The sequence below is a fragment of the Neofelis nebulosa genome, chromosome 17, assembly GCF_028018385.1.
Source record: "Neofelis nebulosa isolate mNeoNeb1 chromosome 17, mNeoNeb1.pri, whole genome shotgun sequence".
NCBI lineage: Eukaryota > Metazoa > Chordata > Mammalia > Carnivora > Felidae > Neofelis > Neofelis nebulosa.
This window is the reverse complement of record NC_080798.1, coordinates 28,522,949-28,547,604: the sequence shown is the minus strand read 5'-3', so window position 1 is coordinate 28,547,604 and position 24,656 is coordinate 28,522,949. Positions and strand designations below refer to the sequence as shown.

Here is a 24,656-nt window from a genome sequence, read left to right as displayed (position 1 = left end):
AAGTCTACACATTCACAATAGTCCTAGAAAATAAATACTGTGATTAAGCACAATATGTTATGACAAACTAGTTTCAAAACACAAAAGCTCAACATCTTGATAAAAATTCTGATCAGAATAAAATGTGACTCTAAAATTTAAAACATTGTCAAAATAACATCACATTTAAAATTTTCCACGATTTACACAAGTATCATGAGTTTCCAGTTGTGGAACACATTTTCCCATTGTGAATTAAAATACGAACATATTGAAAACTGTCAATTTCAGTGATAACATCAGTTTTGGTCTTACTTTAGCATTATTTTCTTTATAAAAAGTTGCACTAAGTGTCCATTAATGGTCTGATTGGTCTTCAGTATTTCATAAATGTATATAAAAGAAATTCCTAAAAGCCAATAGTACTTTATATGTATATATATAAAAGAATCTCATTTCCCAAATGGCTGTAATTAACAGAGCCACATACACTGATGCTAAACACAAGAGCCTTCACATTGAAAGAGAGCATTTTCAGAAATGTCACTTACATCCTATTATAGTCAACATTCCCGAGTTTCAGACTCAACATGTGATGGGTAACAGAATTATACATCTCATTTGCGCTCAAAGCTGACCACAACCAAAATTTACAGTATGATTGAAACAAGCCAATGTTTTAAAAAGTTTTAATTAAAGATAACAATTCCATGGAAGGAGAGGATAAAGAATGGGATGACAAGAAGTATTTGGTCTTAATAAGGCAATACAAAATAGATCCATTATCAAAGACCATTTAATTTTTAAAGATCAACAATACCAAAAGCATAAAGTGGAGTATAAGAAAATAGTTTTTTATAAGTATGATTTAATTAAAGCTGTTTACAGTTATTCTCTCCCACAGTAGTTAAGCATGGATTTAGAAAAGAAGAAGAGACGAGAGAACCAAGCACACGCTGCACACAGGGGTGGGAGCCAGCATGCAAAGTCTGTGGGACTCGGGGTTTCACCGCAACAGGAATGGGACCAGACGCGGGCGGCCTTTTTTTTTTTTTTTTTTTTTTCCCCTATTAGGAAGAAAAACAAAACAAAACAAGACTGCAAAGGAAACAAACACAAAGTCATGTAATTGCCCATTGCCCAAGACGACAGCACTATAGAAAACAGTTGCAAGTTAATTCTTAGAGATGACTAGAGCTTTTCAGTGTTTACACAAAAGTACATAGTACGTTTTTTTCTTTTTTTCTTTCTTTCTTTTTTTTCTTTTTTCTTTTCTTTTTTTCTTTCTTTTTTTTTTTTTTTTTACAAAATAAAACGTCATTTGCCACCATAAACCTTTTCTTTAGAGGAAAAATTTTTGCAGCAGGTCACAAGGGTTCTAGAGTAAGTCATTTCAATGCTGAGGAAAACAAATTGAGTAATAGAACTAATCACTTCCCTATATATGGATGTTAAGATGACAATTCAGATTATTTTTGAAACTAATCCTGAGAAAAATCTGTTTACAATTTAAACAGTAATGTTATGTAAAAAGTATTAACAAATCCACTATTACAAATATCAATTTCCTATATGGTCATCTATATATACACACAATAAAATGGTAAATATATGCAAAAATATTAAAAAAAAAAAAAAAAGAAAACATGCACAGATCACTTTCCCCTTTGGAATCTGGACTTCCTATAAGATACTTTTGTTTTCTTTCCCCACCCCATCCTCTGAAATTGGTTTTTGTTCCTATCACCCTACCCACACTGAATATTATTCCCTATAACTCTGCATAAAGCCAATGAGAAATATATTTATTTTACATTCAAGCTTTAAATCTTAAAATGACCCTGTTGTAGCATATGACTTATCAAATGAGCAGCCTTTTTTTTTTTCCCCCTTTTTTGCTTGCTTTTTGTTTTTGCAGTTGTCAGTCTTCATGATCCATTCCGTGGCGAGCTGGGAAAAAACGCAGTTGCTAAATCAAAGTCTGAACAGTGTAAGGCTCCCGAGTGCCAGGAGTCCCTATCCAACTGTCCTGAGCATGAGACCATTGCACACAGAAGACAGTCCATCGCACAACGCCGACTATCTACAAAGGTCTGAGAGGGGAGCATCCCTCTTGTGTTTCCTCTTTTTGCCATGGTAATACTGATTATTTGATTTGCCTTGATGCTGTTTGTTTGTCATCAAGGAACCATGGCTTGTTTGAGTTGTACCTTGGAAGCCTTTGCTGGAAGAACGAAAGAGCCTTGCTGATCCATGCTGCAGAGAAAGAAAGCGGTCAAAGAGACATCAGTATTGTGAATTCAGCAGAGCACTCACTAAGACCTGACTCAGGGAGCTTTCAAATGAGGAATATGCCAAGTTACCCAGCAGGCAAAAAACGATACTTCAGGGATTCACTCTCCTGAGCTCTAAAACTTTTGTTTCTTTTTTTTAATGGAAACACTGGAAAACACAGACCATTGCCTTCCTTGCCTTGCCCTCTTCCCTCTTCAGAGTACATGGAATGTGAAACTTTTCTCAAGGAACCTATCCATCAATATACCACATAATAAACAGCATTACCGAAGAAGCTCTTAGACACAAAGGTGTGCTGCCAAGTCAGGGGTCATCACGGCCCTCTGATCACGGTCAGGTCATGGTCATCTTACATCCTATCACCTGTCACTTAATTGCTGTTTCTAAATGGATGTGTGTTTGGTGCACATGACCAAGGCTGTATAGGTAAAGTGGATTCTGGGAGTCAGACATGAGGTGACCAACGTAACAGTCCATCTCTACTCCAAGAGGCCTTCCCCAGGGTCTCCAGCGTACTGAGAGAGGGTGAGATGGCCTTGGGTCAGAGCCCAGTATGAAATGGCTTCTTTCCTCATTTTGATTCCTTACTCATGATTAATAAAATTTTAGATAACTACAAAACTGAAAATAGAGTATTCTCTGTGGCCTAAGCCAAAGCTGATGTTCATCGACAGCTGACCCACTATCTGATCATTTCAACACAAGCAACTAGGTACTGAATATTAAAATATAAAAAAGGTGAGGGTGCCTGGGTGGCTCAGTCGGTTGGGCGTCTGACTCCAGCTCAGGTCATGATCTCGCAGTCCATGGGTTCGAGCCCCGCGTCGGGCTCTAGGCTGACAGCTCGGAGCCTGGAGCCTGCTTCTAATTCTGTGTCTCCCTGTTTCTCTGCCCCTCCCCTGCTTGCTCTCTCTCTCTCTCTCTCTCTCTCTCAAAAATAAATAAACATTAAAAAATTATTTTAATATCAAAAAGGTAAATAAACATTAAAAATAAAGAAAAGAAAATATAAAAGAAGGATATATTACTCCCAGATGTGCACAACATTGCCATGAGGTCATGCAAAAGCTTATAGTGGGCTTACTTCAAGTACAACTGAATCTTTTAAAAACTCAGTGCAATTGTTTAAATGCTGAATCTGTACTAAGGTGGGGTGGCCGGGACGTCTTATGAGGACCAGTCGCTAAATGCCCACAAAGGTTTACATTACAGTGGCGTCTCATAGTGATCTTCAGGACACCTTTGGAACCTCTTAGAACAAAACAGGTTTGTTCTTCCAACCTAGAGTTTTCTTCAAATCCACAATGTGTATATATATTCACGCTTGAGAAATTCTAAACAGTCTGTATTGAATATGAACAATTAAACACACACAAATTCCACACACCTGAGATTTGTTGGTGCTGTTGGAGGTGTTACTGGTCTGGGTGCTCTGCATTTTCCCAACCGCCTGGGATGATTCCAAGGACACATCCTGCGACCCTACCCGGTTCCCAGTGGACGGACGGCAGAGCAGCTGTTTCGGGGTTTTGCATGGTGTCGCATCAGAATCCTAACATAAGTCATATGAGTTATTATGTGACGTATTAGTAATTCGGATATTCATCTTTTAGACTAAATTTAGCCATTTGGGAGTTAAGGGAAGCACCTTGACGAATTGACAAAATTAACCGCTTGAGTTGTCTCCACAAATTTCCCTCCAAACATCTTAAGTGGCTTATTTTATCAGAAGATTTCTGTTCGTTGTTAAATCTATTGTCTAGACCTGACCTTGTTAATAAGCCTGGAAGGGGCTCACAGAGGTCCAAGTTTATCTGCACCTCCACTGATAGGAAATGAACCACAGTACAGTGCAAAGAGCACAGCAAAGATAAGGCCCCAGGTCCCGGACTCAACGTCTTCAACCAGATACAAAACGACTGATTCAAAAGGCTCAATTTCTGTGCGTCTGTGACAAACAATCAGTGAGTGCTCCAACCGAACACCCCGCGTGGTTAAGAACTTCCCGGAGACGATGGGCTGAGCCCCACCTGTTTCTGGGCTGCCTGGGACACAACTGTGCTACTTCTCTGCTCAGGTCTACCCTTCACCTTCACACTCATAGTCCCTAAAGCTCGCTCTTGAGGCTGTCTTTGTGTCCGCCCCACTGTGTCTGTGACCTCTAGCTCAGCTCCGTCCTCTAGAACTCTCCCCTAGGAAGCAAAAAGGCACGCAGGTAGATGGTGCATATGAGGATTCATGATTCCATTACGATCCGTGGTCATCGCCAACAACATAAAATGATGTCCCTTCCACAGTTAGATTACTCTATATGTCACAGACTTAATAAAGTCAAAATTCAAATAATGGGTAAGCCCATTTTATATCTCAAGGAAGCACACTCACAATTAACCCTGATGAAGAACAGTAACTGTAGGTATAACTGTAAGTTAGAGTCAGAAAGCAGAGGTGGGGCTGCCGAGGGATTCGGGGAGGGAGGAATGGTTAGAGGTGGCTGATGGGTTTCTTTCAGGAGCGATGGCAATATACTGGACTTAGTGGCAATGGCTGCACAACACTGAATATACTGAAAACCACTGAACTGTGTATTTTAAAATAGTGAACTTTATGTTATGTGAATTATACCTCAACTTAAAAAAATTCAATCAAGAAGTTCAAAAACATTACTGAGTGGAAGAAGCCCTACACAAAGGAGTATACATGATAATGATTCCACTTATGTGAAATTCTGGAAGAGGCCAAACTAATCTGTGGTATTAGAAAATCTTAAGAGTGGTTACCTCTGGGGTGGAATTCGGGACTCACTGGAAAGCATCATGAAGGACCTCTCTGGGATGATGGTAACAGTCTGTACTTTGTTATAGTTGGGGTCACACATGTGCACACAGTGTTAACATTCACTAATGCACAATTTAGATTTCTTTGTACGTCAATTTTGTATCAAAAGAAAAAACGAACCAAATACTGAATGCTGGCCAGTGATGAGCACACTAGAGTATTTTAGGGGAAGTGTACCGATGTTTGTAGTTTACTTTGAAATGTGTCAAAGGATAAGATGAATTAGTGGATAGAGGGATGGATGGATGGCTAGCTATGGGATAAGTACGTAACATGTTAATGGCAGAGTCTAATGGCGATGTATATGGATGTTCCCTAAAATTCTCTCACTTTTGCTGTATGCTTCAAAATTTTAATCCAATGTTGGGGACATGTACAATCAATAAAGTTATTAAAATTTCCCAGTAATAAATAAGAAAAGGAATTAAGTTTAGCCCTCTAGACAGCTATCCCCCCAACAGAACTCCTAAGCATAGGTTCAGAAAAGCCACGTCCTCATACTTACGACATCACTAGAGCTGGACTGTGTGGCAGAAGAGGAAGACACTGGACCTGATGAAGAGTTTGAAGAGTGTTTACTAAGAGATTCCGAAGTTTTACTTCTACATTTTCCAAGGGCTTCATTTTCTTCAGATAGATTATTATTACATTTATCTAACTGCTGAGTATCTACTATCAAGGTAACACCATTTCCTGAAAGAGTGGCAAAAGATTGGAAAACGTTTCTTCCCATTAAACACACACAACACAGAAGAGCCACTAATGCTCGGTCAATCAATCAATGAAAAACTCTTACCATTGCATGAAGGCTCAGGCCTATTCTGCAAGCCCCACTGTTTTGATATCCAATCTCTGTACGTGGCAACTTCGTCCGTTACTCTAATTATTCTACCTAATATGCTGCATGCGTTTAAAGAAAAAAGAGGGAGTACGTTAATTCGGAGATACGAAGCCACAACCAATTTTGACCCAAAGGGCTGTCTTTAGTTAAGCCTTTACCTCTCCGTTTCATTGTTGGGATAGTATTTCGCTATTGGTGATACAGCATGACTCAAAACAACATAGGCATAATCAAAGGCCTGTTTCACTTGCATGGCCCCATATGAACTCCTTCCAACATCATTACCTTTAAAAGAAACATATATAGAAGATAGTAAGCGTGACCAGTGCTTAATAAGAACTAAATGTGCACAGGCCCTCTTCCAGAAGAGCAAAGGCAACTGCTTTCCTTATACAGTTGCACAAAGAATCTGGGCAGGGCGGGTGGCCATCCCCACAACTCCCCAGGCTCTCAATGTGTGTATCCTGCAGTAAGTACATTATGGCATATAAATTGCCTCAATGTATTCTGGCCCCACAGGGACTATCTCACATACAGTCATGCAAACAAAGGAGCTAACTGCCTGCTCTCTCCTAAGAGTGAAACCAAGCTAAATGAGACATCCCTGTCTTTTGTTTCTATTAGCTATCTAAATATCTCCAGCACTAAAATGTAAGCTCCTGAAGCAAGGAGCATCTTGCTGAAAATCTTTGTGCCCTTTACGTAGAGAAGCTTCCTGATAAACATTTCCTCCATGAATGAACACACGGAACTATTAAGGTTTATAATATGGCACAATAAGCCAGAGAAGGGCCCCTAGATGACTACTCTCTTAACTCCCTTTCTTTAATCATTTTCAAAGTTAACACAGTGAAGCAAACGACTAAAAGCATCTCCACTGAAGTCTGATAATACAGAATCTAAATATCCTACAACGATAGCGAGAAAAAATACTGCCCTGAAAAACTAGGATACAAGCAAACAAACACAACCCCATGACAGCAAGGAAGGAATCTGCTGTTCCCTTTCAAGCCACCATGAAGCTGGAAAAGGCACAGGGAGACTGTGCAAAATTAAAAGAGGAAAGAAGGGGCTCAAAAGGAAAACAGTCTCTTTGAACCCTTCTGCTCATCATTTCTGAGCGGTATTACCATGTTTATTGCCTCTTAGGGCTTCAGGAACCTCGCTCAAAGCCCTGACTGACAATGGGCTAAAATCAGGGCCAACAAGGTCACGACAAAGAAGAAAAAGGCCTGCAAACTGGAGACGCGCACAAGCCACCCAAACCAACAGCTAGTATCTATACTCCTTTGCCTCTCAGGGCCAAATGGCCTCTACTCCCAGCTCACTGGGAGTATGCAGCGTGTTTTTCTGGCGTGTGTGTTGTGTTTTCATGTTTTCTTGCAAGATATTTTGAGGAAAAATAATGAGTACAATTAGAAGTTAATCTTTTATTTTCACCTAAAGAGAGTTGTGGAGGGGCGCCTGGGTGGCTCAGTCGGTTAAGCACCCGACTTTAGCTCAGGTCATGATCTCACGGCTCGTGAGTTCAAGCCCCACATCAGGCTCTGTGCTGACAGCCTTGGAGCTCGGAGGCTGCTTTGGATTCTGTCCCCCTCTGTCTCTCTGCCCCTCCCCCATTTGCACTCTGTCTCTGTCTCTCAAAAATGAATAAATGTAATAAATGTTTAAAAAAAAAAAAACCTATAAAGAAAGAGAGAGAGAGAGAGAGAGAGAGAGAGAGAGAGAGTGAGTTGTGGGGCTTTTAAAAAAGATTTATTTATTTATTTATTTAAGTAATCCCTACACCCAACATGGGGCTCGAACTCCTGACCCCAAGATCAAGTCATACGCTCCACCTACTAAGCCAGCCAGGTGCCCCTCTTCTAAAAAGAGTTTAAAGTACAACAGTGGCAATGCCCTTTCTTTGAATGCCCACAAATTTACCTAATTTCAATACCTGGTTGTAAAGGATCTTCAATATAAAGCATCGATGGCCTGTAGCCATCAAGCATATTTTTCTGTACTTCATCTTTGGCCACATACGAACCACCATCCTTTATCCGGATGCCAGTCTTTAAATAATTGAAGTGTCGTCCATATAATTCAAAAAATTCTATTAAAAGAACACCATAGTTTGTATTGGGGATGCAAGCATCTTCCCTGGGATGTAACTAAAACCAGGAAAAAAAAAAAAAAAAGAAATTATATTGGATTTTCTCTCAATTACCAAGGTGGGTAAAATAAGAGACATCCTCACCTCTATAAAACAATACTATTAGAATTCTGGTTAGGCTAACAGCCAACAGGGAACTGGAGTAACGGCAGGCTGTACTGCTTCAGACAACAGTAAAGCCCCACTGGTACAGAACTGGTGGGGGACAATTTATTTACAAAATTCAAGGCTGAATTTCACAGCTGCCCTAGGATGCTAACAGGGCTGGCTTGGCCCAAAACGTCAGGGAATCATTCTGACTCACGAGCGGAGTCGGGCCGTTGACAGCACTGCGGCTCATGAACACATTCACAGACAACATTAAGACTTCTAAATCACTCCACCCAGATAGCAGATCTCCATTCCAGCTAAACTTCCAAGATTTGTTGCTTAGAAGATACTATTTTTGACATTTATACTACCACTTACACTTACAAAAAGCACGCCATACCTATGCATGTTAAAATTTCAGTGAAAATTCTTAAAACCACTAGAACATGTGGGGTTAAAAACAAACCAAAAATTATTTCCTGAGATTTAAAAATAGTTATTTATAAAATTATAAAGAGTCCCACTTTAAAGTGAAAAGTCATAAGTAATTAAGGGAAGCATTCCAATTAGAGCTTGATTTAAATTTTTTTCCAAAATGATTTCCTGATGGATTAATTTTATTTTAGTGTACACGAGGCATGATATATAATCATACAACTTACCTGAAGGAAACTGACTGCCATTAAAAAGAGACTATAAGAACCAATTCCACCTGTAAATACTTCATTAAGGTCCCTCTGTAATAAGAATTGTTTCAATACTAAAACCAAGTACGGTAATACAGGATATTTCTGAAAAAGAAAATTGTATTTTCAGTGAATTCCTACATCAGTAATCGTGCTAAGCATCAACAGGAGCATAAACTGGGTCCTTCTATTAACAGACTTTAGTGGAGATATCCAACACACTTAATTTTCTATTTTAAGAGCAAGCTATAAGAAAGTAAGCTATAAATAATTAAGGATTTTCTCCTCACAACGAAGGATCTAAAACATGTAGATGTAAATAATGGCATCCAAGCACTCACTATGGGACAGAAACACCAGCAATATATATTTGATGACACTGATTTATGGCCATTACCATATGATAATTCACTTGTAAACAGGTTAACACCAACAGTACACAACAATTCTCAACTTGTAAAGTACTACATCAGTGGGATTTTAAAGAATCACTTTTCTTAGGTGGCCCTCCACCAAACAGACCAGGGTCCTTCAGAGGACGGTGCACAGCCCAGGAGCAGGGGCACTCAGGGTCCTGCCTGCCGCCTTCCATGTGGGCAGGTGACCACGCTTTACAGAGATGGTGAGGACACCTGAGCTGGCAAACATGAAGAGTGGGAGTCCATCCTTCGCTCATGCACATACTCATTAAGTGCTCTCCACCAGCCAGGCCCTAGCTAAGGACGCTGAGGGGAATACAGCAGGCCCAAACATCTAGAAAGAAGTCTTAACAGCCATTACCGAGGAGTGGTAGAATTACTAGTGACTTGTAGTTTGTTCTCGACACTCTGAACACATACTGGTACTGCTTCCAAAAGAAAAAAGTCTCTACTTTTGCAAATCATGTCAAAGTCGGCAAGCATGAGAAATAACTACAAATCTATGGAGAAATAATCATTTGTCAACGTTTTTTTTTTTTTGTTTTTTGTTTTTATTTTTGGGACAGAGAGAGACAGAGCATGAACGGGGGAGGGGCAGAGAGAGAGGGAGACACAGAATCGGAAACAGGCTCCAGGCTCCGAGCCATCGGCCCAGAGCCTGACGCGGGGCTCGAACTCACGGACCGCGAGATCGTGACCTGGCTGAAGTCGGACGCTTAACCGACTGCGCCACCCAGGCGCCCCAAAATAATCATTTTTAAACGTTATGGTTGAAGTTATAAATAGTCTCTTTAAAGAACAATCAGGCACATTTCCAACAGAATTTGATCTGCATGTATCCTTTGACTGTGAAATTCCACTTCCAGAATCTTCCTACAAACATTTTACAAGTGTAAAGAAAGATGGCAGGTATGGAAGGATGTTCAAGCACTTTCTACAATAGCAAAAAACCCTAGAAACATCACTAGAGGAATGCTACACAAAGCATGACATGTGCTGACAAAAGACTATTGGGTCGTCAAGGAAAAGAATGAAGGAAACCTCTCTGTGCTGACACATTAAGTATAAGACAATGTGTACACAGCATGCTATTCCTTTTGCTAAAAATTTCAAGAGGATAAACAAGCAAAAAGAGGATGACCGGGGTGCCTGGGTGGCTCAGTCAGTTAAGTGTCTGACTTCGGCTCAGGTCATGATCTCACAGTTTGTGAGTTCGAGCCCCATGTCAGGCTCTGTGCTGACAGCTTGGAGCCTGGAGCCTGGTTCACACTCTGTGTCTCCCTCTCTCTCTGCCCCTCCCCCAATAGCACGCGTACTCCCTCTTGTTCTCTCTCTTAAACAAACATTTTTAATGTTTTTTAAAAAATTAAAAAAAAAAAAAAGGTTGATGATGGCAAATCCCATGAAACTGATCTAAGCATGTAAGGTATAAAGTGACTTGCTTTTCGTTTTCCTTTGATAGTGGTAAATTTTCTATCATGCACATTATTCTCAATTTTAAAAAGGTTTCCTTTCTGGGAAAAAGAAAATTTACATACACCCAACACCTCCAAAAAGAGTGGGATTATGGACAGTATTTTTCTTTTTCTGCTTTTCTATACTCTGCACATTTACATGAGAATATAATGTTTACAACATGACAAAGTAGTTAAATTTGTTTCTTACATGAGGAGAAAAAGGTGAATCTGTAGAGTTGATAAAAGTATTGTGAATGGACAGAAAAGACATTCTACATAAACCAAAGCAGTTAACATTTTTAGCTTAATGAGAAAAAGGCTGACACGTCTAAGCACGTGAATGCTTTGAAGATGTTGACAAATTCTACCCCATCTTGACAGAACCAATGAAAACAGACATTCTATCACTTCAAGACAAAGCCAGGAAACCTGCAGGAACTACCTTACAGGTGATTTGGGGGCCTACGGAGGTGCTTCACCTAAACTCTTAAGAGATTAAAGCAGATGACAAGAATCAACCGTTTGGCACGATTTCAGCCCTTGTCTCCCTAAAAGGAAGGATCTAGAGCAGAGAAGTTCTTCAAAACTCTTTCCCAACCCTTAACCTTAAGTCACGTTATAAATTACTGATTATTACAAGCAGATTCAAGGAAAGTAAAACCATCCCGCAGAAAAGAGGCAATTGTCAGCAATACACATAAGTATAGTTTAGCAATGCATATCAGGACACCACGACAGAATCACAAAGCAAAACTCCACTCCTAGTAGGGGCGCCTGGGTGGCGCAGTCGGTTAAGCGTCCGACTTCAGCCAGGTCACGATCTCGCGGTCCGTGAGTTCGAGCCCCGCGTCAGGCTCTGGGCTGATGGCTCGGAGCCTGGAGCCTGTTTCCGATTCTGTGTCTCCCTCTCTCTCTGCCCCTCCCCCGTTCATGCTCTGTCTCTCTCTGTCCCAAAAATAAATTAAAAAAAAAAAAAAAAAAAAAAAAACTCCACTCCTAGTAGTTTCGGTGCGTAAACACTATGCATTCTCTGACCTTGGTAAAGTCTTTGATGAGGTCAGCTGCTCGCACGCCATTCTGTACATTAAAGCTGATATCAACTTTCACTTCAGTAAAAGAATCTGTCAATTTAATAATAGGTACCTAAAAGAGAAGAAAGGCAAAATTAAAATATGTGGACCAAGTTAAATAACACACCAGGGGATGGGAAAGGTTACTAGACTTGAGGTCTTGACCTCCTCATAAGGACAGAAAAACTCTTGAGTGTTCTGATTACTACGTACTACACAGTCTGCTTGGTCTTCTAGATACTTCACATATTTAGCACGGAGCCTCATACAATGTATATTATCATTTCTATTGGTTGAGAATTTCGAAATCAGGTAACAAAAAACCTTTCTCAACCTTTTGTACTTTGGACCTTTCTCAACATTTTGTACTTTGGACAACAGTTTCCAACTCGGTCCTTATGATTAATGTCAGGTGTATCGGCAAATTGTTCCTAATAAGAAATCTGCTCTCTTAAGTCTGTTAATTATTGGTATTATTGGTCAGTTTTGCAAATAGCCCATAAAACAACCTACCAAGAGAAGTTAAAACCTGAGAATTATTCTCAAATAAAAAATCACTGGATGGTTTATAGAAGATATTAGAAATTCTCTTAAAAAAAAAAAAAAGGCTTGGGGCACCTGGGTGGCTCAGTCAGTTAAGCTTTCAACTCTTGATTTTGGCTCAGGCCATGTCTTGCGGTGGTGGGATCAAGCCACATGTTGGGCTCCATGCTAAGCTTGGAGCCTGCTTGGGATTCTGTTTCTCTCCTTCTCTCTCTGCCCCTCCCCCCTCCACCAAAATAAATAAATAAACTTTTTTTAAAATTTTATTTAAAAAAAGGCTCTATTTGCACTGTGTATTAGAAAACTCAGGTCAGCAAACTCTATGTACAGAACTGGGTTTTCAAATTAATAGCTTTTTATAAGCTGTTTTGTTCTAAGAAAACTTAATATACAAAACTCCGAACTTCTAAAATAGATAAATTTATTTCCATAATGAGCATCTATGAAAGTTTTTTAATGGCCATTCTAGATAAGAGTTAAAATATCGAGTTGCTTCATCTACAAAATTTCAATTACAGCTGACCCTTGAACAACACAGGTTTAAACTGCATGGCTCCTCTTTTACACAATTTTACACAATACTGTACTGTATTTTCCTTATGATTTTCTTAACATTTTCTTTCCTCTAGCTTACTTTATTGTAAGAATATAGTAGTATATGATATGTATAACATACAAAATATGTGCTAATCAACTATTTATGTTATCAGTAATCCAGTCAACAGAAAGCTCTCAGCGGTTAAGTTTTTGGAGGGTCCAAAGTTACATGTGGATTTTTACCAGTGTGGGGAGTTGGGTCCCCTAACCCCCATGTTGTTCAAGGGTCAGCGGTATGAAGAATTTTTTAAGGACACAAAGTAAGAGAGGACAGCAACATCCTCTGTGTGACTATAAACTGTTAAATAGATATCCAAATTTTTATTTACACTTCTTAAATATAAATACACTTAGGGGCGCCTGGGTGGCTCAGTCGGTTAAGCGGACGACTTCGGCTCAGGTCATGATCTCACGGTCCGTGAGTTTGAGCCCCGCATCGGGCTCTGTGCTGACAGCTCAGAGCCTGGAGCCTGTTTCAGATTCTGTGTCTCCCTCTCTCTGACCCTCCCCCGTTCATGCTCTGTCTCTCTCTGTCTCGAAAATAAATAAACGTTAAAAAAAAAACTTAAAAAATAAATAAATATAAATACACTTATATTTAAAAACTCTACAGTATTATGTATGATAAAATGGAGTACTATATTTTAAAGAAATATATAACCACAACGACTTCATCTGTTTCACACAAGGTAGTGTGATCATTAATGAAACCAAAGAATCATTCACTGAGAATCCAACTATGCTCTCCAAAACTAAATTTTAATTTTGTAAGCTTCATGCAATAAGTAACTAGAGATTTTAAGATGAAATGCTAGAAGAACTTACAGTTGCTTTGTCTAGAACTTTGACCGAATCCTCATCTGCAACTTTATGTTTCCGGAGAGCTTCTTCCAGGGTCCAGAGGGGAAGGTTCTCCCACTTCCCAAATACCACAAGATCAATGTCACTGGACACAGAACACACACACGAAAGTTGTTTGAAGAAGAAACTGTACCTGTTTTCACTTGCATTCGGGCTTACTTACAGACTTCAAAGTGCAATTAAAACCTATTTCTCACACTGCCCAGTGAAGACTAAATGTGTTGTTCGTAGTTTTTTAGAGCAGAAGTGGAGGGTGGGGACTTTAACAACTCCTCCTCCTAGTTGTTTCACAGAAGCCAGGCCTCAGGAAATGGTGATTCTGAAAGAAGTTAAAACCTCAAAAAATACCAGTGAACGTTTCCTGTTCATAAAGGTTTCTGGGACTAAAAAACTTAAGACGTTCTTACATGGATGAGATTAACTAATTAACTCTGATTTAGATTATTAAGTGTAAAAAGCAAGTTGCAAATGGTTTATCTAGGATGCTACCATCTGTGTAAAAAAAGGAAGAAAACATACACACATTTCCTTTTCTAGGTACAAAATGTTCCTGGAAGGATGTGCAAGAAACTGGTACCAAGGAGCAGGGGACAGAGGTGGGAGCCACACTTTCCATTGTAATTTTTTGTGCCCTTTTCAATATGAACTATGTGAATATACTGCCTATTCATAAAATTCAATTAAATTTTTTAGAGTGACACAGGGTTTTGCTGAAAGTCAGAATCTAAATAAGGAAAAATATTCATGAACTCAAAGTTGAATACTTTATGGCCTCTGTAGGCCTACGACAGCAATGGGCAGAATAGAAATTGCGAGGATCCATCCACATCAACACATTTTTTGTTTTTAATTTGGGTAAAGTAGATCAAATCAAGCTCAAATAAAAAATCATGATGGATGCCTATAGTTAAAATCATACTGTACTGCACACTCAAAATTTTGTTAGGAGGTTAAATCTTACATTAAGCGTTCTTACCACAACAAAAGCAAAAACAAATACATGATGAAATTTCAGTTTGTAGAAAACAGGTATTTACACCTTGGGGAAGCCTTATCATCCCCAAAAGGTCCTGCCCTGCCCCAGACTTCAGGGCCATGACTGCCGTGATTGAAGAAGACTAAAATTAATAAGGGACCTTCCTCAGAGAAGCGCTGGGTCAGGATGTGGGAACAAATCTAATAGTAGGAGTTCGCAATAAGAAATGACAGACCTGCCATTCCAGAGTAAATGCGGCTTTACAGTATAATCCGGTGTTTTGCCAGAATATTACATCAACCTCTGTGTTAGTGGGTTACGTTACAGAAGTGAACAGGCAGGGTAGTTCACTGTTAACTGATTCCATTTGCTACATGTTCCCTTTACATCTGACAGGATACAGATATCAGTTTGAGAAGATCATGTGAAGTGATGTTCTACCCCCAAGGTAATTCAAATAAAATACAGATAAAATGAATTTTCATTCTGTAAATCTGTTTTGTTCCTACTCACCTACATTCAATAGCCAAAATGAACACATTCTAGAAAAGGGCACAATATCCTGAAAGCTTCATAAATGTACTAACCTAGTAGGTAAATACAGGCCAGTTTTAAAACTTCCAAATATCTGGACCTGAAATAGAAAAAAATTATTATATTAAGGTATTTATCAGATGAAAAGCCACCATGCTTTAGAGAAAGGTTGGTTTTTTGCTCCCCTCTATTGGTATTTTTTGGTACTACAAGGGCACTTTTTAATAGCACCATGCTTTCATGAAGCAGGAATACTGTATCTCATAGGCAGACATTAGGAATATAGTTTAAATTTATAAGGTTAAAAGAACAAACGTACAGACTGAAACAGAAAACTCTCAAAAGTAATATCCAAGTTACTCATGCTCCCTTATAATCTAGAGACATGTTCGACAAATCCTTAATTTTGATTCCCTAAGCAGGACTCTTGTCATGGGTTACTGAGTTAGGGTCAGACTACTTCAGCTGCAGGCCAGCTCCATGCAGAGCACCAGGCAGTGTCATCCCAACAAGAAGCTGTGGCATAAAACTAGACACATCCTATCCCAACCGTGGAGAAGAGTGGAAGATTCAGTGTAGGCGAGTAATTGCAATAAAGGATGAATGGTGCAAAAGCTCAGCCTCTGAGGTGAGACGCACCCAGGAACCTAATCACAGCTACATGTTTCTCACCTGTAAACAAAAATATGGTTAAAACCCCCCACCTCTAAAGGAGGAAGACTCATTTAAATCAGGGTTTCTCAACCTCAGCACTACTGACATTCAGGGCAGATAACTTCATGAGGGACTGTTCTGTGCATTGTAGGATGTTTAGTATCAGCCTTGGCCTCTACTCACTATATGCCAGGAGCACCTCACCAGTCAATGATAATCAAAAATGTCTCCAACATCGCCAAGTGACCCCTGGGTGGCAAACTCACCCCCCAGCTGAGAGCTACTGATTTGGATCACATAGGAGAATCATTGTGAACACACAGAAGCTGCTCAATAAAATATTAGTGTCCTCTCCTCTTCCCCTTACCTACAGTATCTCATTTAAAGCTTTTCTGTTTTGCCACCTGGACAAAAGAAACTTCCCTGGCTTCCCCTTTATCATCCCAAGACAAAGTCTAAAGAAAAGCCATTTAACACAGAGTAACAGATTCTAATTTCTTTGAATGAATAAAACTGTAGAACAGGCCCTCAAAAAAACCTCTAAAAAGTATTTAGTTTCAACAAGAACCACAAATAAGCAAAGAGGAAATCCTGGGCAAAAGTCCTACTCACTAGGTGGGTCTGCACGGGGAGACAAGGAGGGGCCAGAAAGAAGAAAGAAGGAGTGTCAAGATAGGAAAACAGACTGATGCCTGCATTAGCCTAAGAAAATGAGCTTCTTATGACCTAAGAGATTCCTACTTGACATTTTCATTCAGCTATGAACACTTACAACGGTAGGCTGGAACAAAACAGTAATGGGAGTTTGATCTATCAGATCCAAAAACACAGCTACTACAAAAAAAGGCCTGCCTTGTCTGTCTTCTCTTTGTACTAATGCTTCCTAAATATAGTTTACCTCTAGTCTTGCTCTTCAGCACTGCAAAGAAATAGTTTTAACTAAGTCATCCGATTCACTGCAAATAATTAGGAGGCCCAAAATTCTTTTTTTTTTTAATATGAAATTTATTGTCAAATTGGTTTCCATGCAACACCCAGTGCTCATCCCAACAGGTGCCAGGAGGCCCCAAATTCTAAAGGCTAGAGAAGACTATCGCCCCTGAGTGTACAGACGCCTGCACGTGGGCTCTGAGACACCAACACGTGCCCTCCCCCGCTACGGACAGGGATGTTGCCCTCAGCACGCAGCAAGCAGACAGATACTCACGTCAGCGCTGGGCCAGAGCTCCTTAATCACGCTCTCGATCCTGTTCACCACCTCCATCCGCATCTTTTCTTCCTCCGGTCTCGGAGACATGTATTCATAAAAATCACTGATTTCTTCATGCAGACTGAAGGGGGGGAAAAAAGCAGAAAAGCTAATGTGGGCAGGGCCAGTCTCATGAGAAATCACTATCTTAAATAACCTTATCTAATTAAGTCTTATGACTCCGCTGATGACTTTATGTTCATAGATTTCTACCTAAATGTTAATGCTATAACTGATGCTAGCCTAAAGTGGGAATATACAGAATTTAATAGAAACTGCCAAAATAGTGACATAAAAGAAGAAGTTCCAATAAGTCTTACCAGCCACTCTCATAGCATTTATTATCTGCCTGTGCAGAACCTTGCCGGGTGTATGCATGCTGGTGATTTAAAAAAAATTTTAAATGTAATACGTAAGGCCTGGCCTCTGCCTTTATACTTCCAATCCAGCAGACACACACAGAATCCAGATGACACAGGCAAGCTTCCTGGCCATGGGGACCAGCCATCTTACCCCTCTATAATCCATTCCTCACAGGAACAAAACAGCCTATCTTTTGTAATGTTTGCTTAGTGAATCAAGAGTCAGATGAACAGGAGAGTCAGTGAGCATCAGCAAAGACCTGAAAAGAATGGCTGGTGGACAAGGCTCCATGGAGGAGCTAAACACTCCCTGAGACCAAGAGGAACAAGGCTCATCCAGGAGGCACTGAGCAAAGTGGACAGGCTGAGGACAACAGAGGAGGGAGAGAAGCCACCAAGGAATGCAGGCACCTGACCACAGTAGGCTCGGACTTTCCTAGGGGAACAAGGAGCTACTTCAATGTTTCTGAGAAGAACCAGGGAAAGACTGACTTCGAAAATGCAGCATTTTAAGAAGATTCATCTGGCACCCGTGCAAACAATGGACTGGCAAAGAGACAAGACTGGATGCAGAGAGTAGTCCATAAATTACTGCAACTGCAGAAGGGCTGGATGAAGGCCTAAGGGAGGTGCTGGAAAGGAATGGGCTCCAGAGACATCACACACACACACACACACACACACACACACACACACACACACGCAATGGCTGGGCTGCAGAGCTCAACCAACAGTAGGAAAAAGGGAGGGAGGAAGGGTGCCTGTGAGTGCTGAAGCCTGACAGGCTGGGGAATCAACGAACAAGATGAAAGGAAAAACCAATGAGGCTGGCTACGGAGTTGAATGCAGTCAATTAATACCAGAGGACAGAAGAAAATGAAGGCAGCAGGCACAGCTCTGAGCAGTGACCTCTGGGAGGGAAAGCGAGGATGAAATGGAGGGAGATCTGCTAAACTTGTGTTGAATGGGGGCGACCCGGGAGGCCGGCTCCAGGGGCAGGCCTCACAGAGAGGGTCTCCTCTAGTACAACTCTGGTGGGCCAGGAGGCCAGGAGAAAAGCACTTAACAGCAATGGCTGCCAAGTGCCTGGAAGCAAGAGGGGCACCCTGGGGAGGGGGGTGGCCACGTAGGGTGGCCTTGTAGTAACACAGTCTTGAAGGATCCCGGTCTAGAGCAGCTACAGGATACACAGCAAGCTGGAAACACCAGGAAACTAAAAATGGTTTTGAGGAAGGGAAAAAAAAAAGATGTCTAATTCCCAACCCCCACTTGGCTATAACATTTTAAACATGGCCAAGTAAGCAATCAACAGTTTCTGCTTCTTCTAATGTTTTATTTTTAGGCTAACAGTCAAAAAACCTTGAGTTCTAGACTCAGGCTTTGCCTGAGGGCAGTTGTGTTCCTTCAAAAAGTGACTGGCGCTTCCCAGCCTCGGTGTCCACAGGCACAAACTAGGGGCTGGGAACCAGGATCCTTTTCAGGCCTTAATGTCAAAACCTGGGCCATTCAGTAAGGAATGATTTGTAGCAGTGTTCTGCATGCAGACTATGCAATACTGCAGAAAAACTGGGTTTTAAAACTCCAGAGAGTCCTGCACATGAATCCAGAGACTCCCAGTGGGGTCGACTCTTCCCAGGTACGCTTTTGGGTACCTTAGGATCTTCACCTTCTGATTTTCTATAAGGGTTATCCCCTTTTCTCTAAGGTATCCCTTTCAGCTTTTTTTTTTTTTTTCTCCCTTTCAGCTTCTTGAAGACAACAGCTAAAATAATCAGCGTAGAAAGTTCAGAGCTTGCACTGCTCTTCTGCATGGGTCTTTGGAAGGATGAGGACCACAGAGAAAAAGGAAAACAAACAGATTTCTTCTTATCTAACTGGATCGTTTGCTATAAATGATCAAAGCGTATTTGTGGTTCAAAAGCACTAGGGGATACTTCCATTTTAACCAATGAGGAAAAAGACCTCCTAAATGTGACTGTATCTACTCCACAGAGGCCCACTTCCCGTTTCTAAATATAGACGAAAAATACGTAGCCCAACTTCCAGTTAATCTTCAAATCACAAGAAACTGAATAAGGATTTATTCTCTAAACATTACTGAGTGCCTGTGTTCAACACACTAGAAGGAAAGAAGGCTAGTCAAACATGATCCTTGCCCTTGGTAATTTCCATCTAACGAAAAGAAATATGCATTTAAAGTAGTTTTGTGATGGGTAATATATAAGTGCTGCACTGTTCCACCACAGGCAGGCTTCAGATGACCAGAAGGAGAGCTTGCCAGTGACAATAGCTGCAGGGAATGGAGTGAGTTGCCTTGCAGGGTAGTGAGGTCCCTGTCACTGTGAGTGTAAATAAAGAAGCTAAATGATCATGAGGCAAACAAAGGTCTAATAAGACATTCTTTTAAGATTTATAAGCAATCTCTACACCCAACGTGGGGCTCAAACCCACAACCCCGAGATCAAGAGTTGCATGCTCCACTGACTGAGACAGCCAACTCCCCCAAGACACTTCTGAACTTGTAAAAAGTAGAGAAGATTCTAAAATTCCCATTTATCACTAGATTTTAAGTTTCTAATTAGCATATTAAGTTATGTAAGCTTAAAAAATTTTTTTTAATCTTTATTTATTTTTGAGAGAGAGACAGAGTGCGAGCAGGGGAGGAGCAGAGAAAGAGGGAGACATAGAATCTGAAGCAGGCTCCAGGCCCTGAGCTGTCAGCACAGAGCCCGACATGGGACTCAAACCCACGAACTGTGATATCATGACCTGAGCCGAAGTCAGATGCTCAAACGACTGAGCCACCCAGACGCCCCAAGTTGTACAAGCGTTTAAAATAAGACCACCCTAGGGGTACCTGGGTGGCTCAAGTCGGTTAAGCATCCGACTCTTGATCTCAGCTCAGGTCTTGATCTCAGGGTGGTGAGTCCAAGCCCTGCATTGGGCTCTGTGCTAAGTGTGAAACCTACTTAAAAAAGAAAATCTTTAGGGGCATCTGGGTGGCTCAGTCAGTTAAGCGTCCAACTTCAGCTCAGGTCATGATCTCATGGTCTGTGAGTTTGAGCCCCACTCTGGGCTCTGTGCTGACAGCTCAGAGCCTGGAGCCTGCTTTGGATTCTGTATCTCACTCTGCCCCTCCCCAACTTGCACTCTCTCTTGCTCTCAAAAATAAGCACTAAAGGGGCGCCTGGGTGGCGCAGTCGGTTAAGCGTCCGACTTCAGCCAGGTCACGATCTCACGGTCTGTGAGTTCGAGCCCCGCGTCAGGCTCTGGGCTGATGGCTCGGAGCCTGGAGCCTGTTTCCGATTCTGTGTCTCCCTCTCTCTCTGTCCCTCCCCCGTTCATGCTCTGTCTCTCTCTGTCCCAAAAAATAAAATAAACGTTGAAAAAAAATTAAAAAAAAAAAAAAAATAAGCACTAAAAATAAATAAAAGGGGTGCCTGGGTGGCTCAGTCAGTTAAGCGGCCAACTTCGGCGTCATGATCTCGCGGTCCATGAGTTTGAGCCCCGCGTTGGGCTCTGTGCTGACAGCTCAGAGCCTGGAGCCTGTTTCGGATTCTGTGTCTCCCTCTCTCTGACCCTCCCCTGTTCATGCTCTGTCTCTCCCTGTCTCAAAAATAAATAAAACGTTAAAAAAAAAAATTTTTTTTTAAATAAATAAATAAAATTAAAAATCTTTAAAATAAGACTACTCTGAACATTAATATTCCATGGAACCATCTCCCTATTTAGGAAAAACTGGTTCCACAGGTTATCCGATTTCTTTTATTGATTTGCATGTGCAATATTGGACGAGGGAAAGAGGAACATGGAAAAAAGGAGGGCCATTAAAGCTAAAACAAACTTGAACAATAAGAACACAAGAATCCATCTCACATCAGCCAAGGCCATCTCCTTCCCACACTGAATACAAACATGACTTCCTCTCTTGCCTATATGTAATTAGCTGCATGTAAAATACTTAAAGACCTGAGTGTGAAATCTTAGTACATTTAGGAAATCAACTTCCAGTATAGCTTTTACATAATCTTGAGGGGACTCTACCTCTATGGACTTTTACTGGCATGGCACCATGTATATCTAGGTGCTTAAAGAATCCGGAAGGAACAGAATCCCATTTTTGGAGTGCCCACTACATGCCTGGCACACTTTATTAAGGTCAGCACAATGACCTAATAAAGACTGGAGACTAGAGAAACTCTGTAAGCTTGCTCTCACAAATTAACAGAACTTTATGCCTCTGAAATCCTCCACTTACACAGGGGAATTTTCAGTTCCTCCCACATCTGGATCAAAACTCAGTATGATTAATTAGTAAATACAGCTGAAGGCCTCATATCCAGTTTTACAGTTTCTCATTTTAATTAGAAAATATAACTCTTGATCAAAACTCATGTATGACCAAAGCACAGTGCCCTCTATTAGGACATCAGTGGAGGATGATGTGAGTTGGAAAAGTGAGCAAGAAAGCACACCACACCTCCTCTTTACAAAGGATAAGTATGTAATATAAAAGCAATATAAAGTAAGTGTCACTATGTAACTGGAAAGGATGCCATGCTCCAAAAAAGAATGAGAATCAAAATTAATTTGCTGGGGTAAAATTTACATTGACCTCAAAATTAATGGTAACACAAAAGTTTAATGTGACAAAGAAAGATATAAACAAAAAAAGTTTCTGTATTTTAAAAACTACAATGCACAGACAATTTAAGTCAAAATAGAGAAGTGAAAAAAATCACTTTTGCTCTGAGATAAGCTCTACCAGAGGAGAAATGCTAGCCTTTCCAAATTATACAAATTCCATAATGCTTATCATATGGCAGGGGGAAAAAGGTTTAAAAAAAAAAAAATGGCCCTCAGAAAGCTCAATTTCTTGCTATAGAAAAGGGAAGAACTTGTTTTCACCTGGACTGCCCAGGGGTGGATGTGAGCAGCTGAGGAGTTCAGCACCCTTAAAGCCAGAGGCAGCCTCCCAGATTCATCCCAGGCCAAGGCAGGCAGAGGAGCCCCCGTTGGCCCCCACTGCGGCTCACCCCACATCCGTTCATGGGCTAACACCCATTAACTGAGGGACACCTGCTGGCCTGCAACACGCCTGGGCCACCTCCACACATCAAGGTCCAGCTTTTCAGTTTTCAGAATTGAAGTCCTCATTAATTATTAACTTCAGACTCACATGAAGGCACTGGCAAAGTTCTATTTAATTACCGTCCATAACAAGATACCCACCCCCCTGCAAAAATGTTCAGGTTAATAATAACTAATTTTGACAAAGACATATGGAAAAGGCACCTGCATGCTATGTGTGAAGGTATAAATGACCACGACCTCTCCAACAGTTGTTGTATTCATTGATGATAAAGAACATTTCTATGAATAATTTTTAAAATTCCCCTTCTTCCATTAAAATCAGGATTCTGAAGAGACACCTGCACTTCCATGCTTGCTGCAGCATTACTCACAATAGCCAAGATATGGAAACAACCCAAATGTCCACGGACCAACGGATAAAGAAAATGTGGTCTATACCTATGACATTATTTAGTCTTTAAAAAGGAAATCTTCAAAGTTGCAACATGGATGAACCTCAAGGACATTATGCTAAATGTAATAAGCCAGTCCATTTATAATGTGTTACCCAAAATAGTCAAACTCACAGAAACGGAGAATAGAATGGTAGTTGCCAGGGGCTGGGAGATGTTCGATGGATATAAAGTTTCAGTTAGGCAAGATGGATAAGCTCTGGAGTCCTGCTGTACAACAGACCCATAGGTAACAATACCGTATTATGCACTTAAACATGTCTGAAGAGGGCAGATGTCATATTATGTTCTTACTGGAAAAAGGGGGAGGGGGACACAAGGAAACTTTTGAGGTGCTAGATATGTCTATTACCTTGATTGTAGGGATGGTCTCATGGGTGTATGCATATGTCCAAACTCATCGGGTTGAATATTTGCATTAACCAAGCATGGTGTTTTGTATACCCACTATACTTTAATAAAGCTGATTAAAAAAAAAAAAAAAAAAGTCACTTCCTGGGGTGCCTGGGTGGCTCAGTGGTTAAGCGGCTGACTTCAGCTCAGGTCATGATCTCATGGTTCTTGAGTTCAAGCCCCACGCTGCGCTCTCTGCTGTCAGCGCAGAGCCCGCTTCGGATCTTCTGTCTCTCTCTCTCTCTGCCTCTCCCTTGCTCATGCTCTCTCTCTCAAAAACAAACAAACATCAAAAAAAAAAAAAAAAGTCCCTTTCTTTTCGTCCTTCAGAAGCATTTCCACGAGGGAATGATGATATTCACCACAGTATTACCTGGAATACGGAAAAACTGAGAAACAACTCAATGTCCATCAATGGAATCCAATTAAATAATCACAGCAGTACTCACTGACCTTCTCTTAAATTATAGCCAATAAGCCATAGAAAAGAATGAAGTAGAGCTATATGAGCCAATAGAGGAAAATCTGAGATTTGTTAAGTTTAAAAGAAAAAGCATAATGTGTTTCACAAGATTCATTTTATGTTCATTCAAAAGACACACACACACGTTTCTATCTTCATTCCAAATTTTCTAGAAGGAGAATTGTTAACAGCAATTACCGATCACCTTAAGGACAGGGCATGACAGGACAGTTAGGGAGACTAAAGGTTTTTTTCACATCATGCTGTACTAGTATGTGCTTCTTTCTAAACCACCAGTGTATATTTGTTTGTCTGCTTTTGTAAAGGGGTTATTATCAACTTAAAGAGCTTATAGGTCATTTGTCACTTTTTAAATATTTTCCCAAGTGTGTGTGCGTGTGTGTGTGTATTTCCCCACACCCCCAACCCATAAAACAGGATTTATATACCATACTGTTTACTGTGATTAAATCTGGTGAGTGAATTGGGGGTGGGTGGGAATTCCCTTTTTTTAAATGTATACATTTATATAGTCTACCTTGCAAAAAATACATGCATATTAATTCCCATTATGTGTGCGTGCGCATGCATGCATACACATATATTTAAAAAAAAAAAATTTTTAAGTAAGCTCTATGCCCAATGTGG

The 24,656-nt window shown here is 40.6% G+C and overlaps 1 protein-coding gene across 3 annotated transcripts in view; it reads right to left on the bottom strand.

Moving 5' to 3' along the window:
- TENT4B (terminal nucleotidyltransferase 4B) overlaps positions 1 to 24,656 on the bottom strand; it is a 76,819-nt gene that overhangs the window by 3,900 nt on the left and 48,263 nt on the right. Inside the window, exons 2-12 of one of the 3 annotated variants that reach the window (XM_058707400.1) lie at positions 17,203 to 17,326; positions 15,395 to 15,441; positions 13,796 to 13,916; positions 11,796 to 11,903; positions 8,861 to 8,989; positions 7,893 to 8,106; positions 6,112 to 6,238; positions 5,909 to 6,012; positions 5,618 to 5,805; positions 3,662 to 3,826; positions 2,190 to 2,235 (exon numbers count right to left, since the gene is read on the bottom strand). In XM_058707400.1, the coding sequence (XP_058563383.1) occupies positions 2,190 to 2,235; positions 3,662 to 3,826; positions 5,618 to 5,805; positions 5,909 to 6,012; positions 6,112 to 6,238; positions 7,893 to 8,106; positions 8,861 to 8,989; positions 11,796 to 11,903; positions 13,796 to 13,916; positions 15,395 to 15,441; positions 17,203 to 17,326 (1,373 nt within the window). Of the gene's footprint in view, positions 1 to 654; positions 2,236 to 3,661; positions 3,827 to 5,617; positions 5,806 to 5,908; positions 6,013 to 6,111; positions 6,239 to 7,892; positions 8,107 to 8,860; positions 8,990 to 11,795; positions 11,904 to 13,795; positions 13,917 to 15,394; positions 15,442 to 17,202; positions 17,327 to 24,656 lie in introns of those variants that run through there. The other 2 variants (XM_058707401.1, XM_058707399.1) reach the window with 2 other exon arrangements.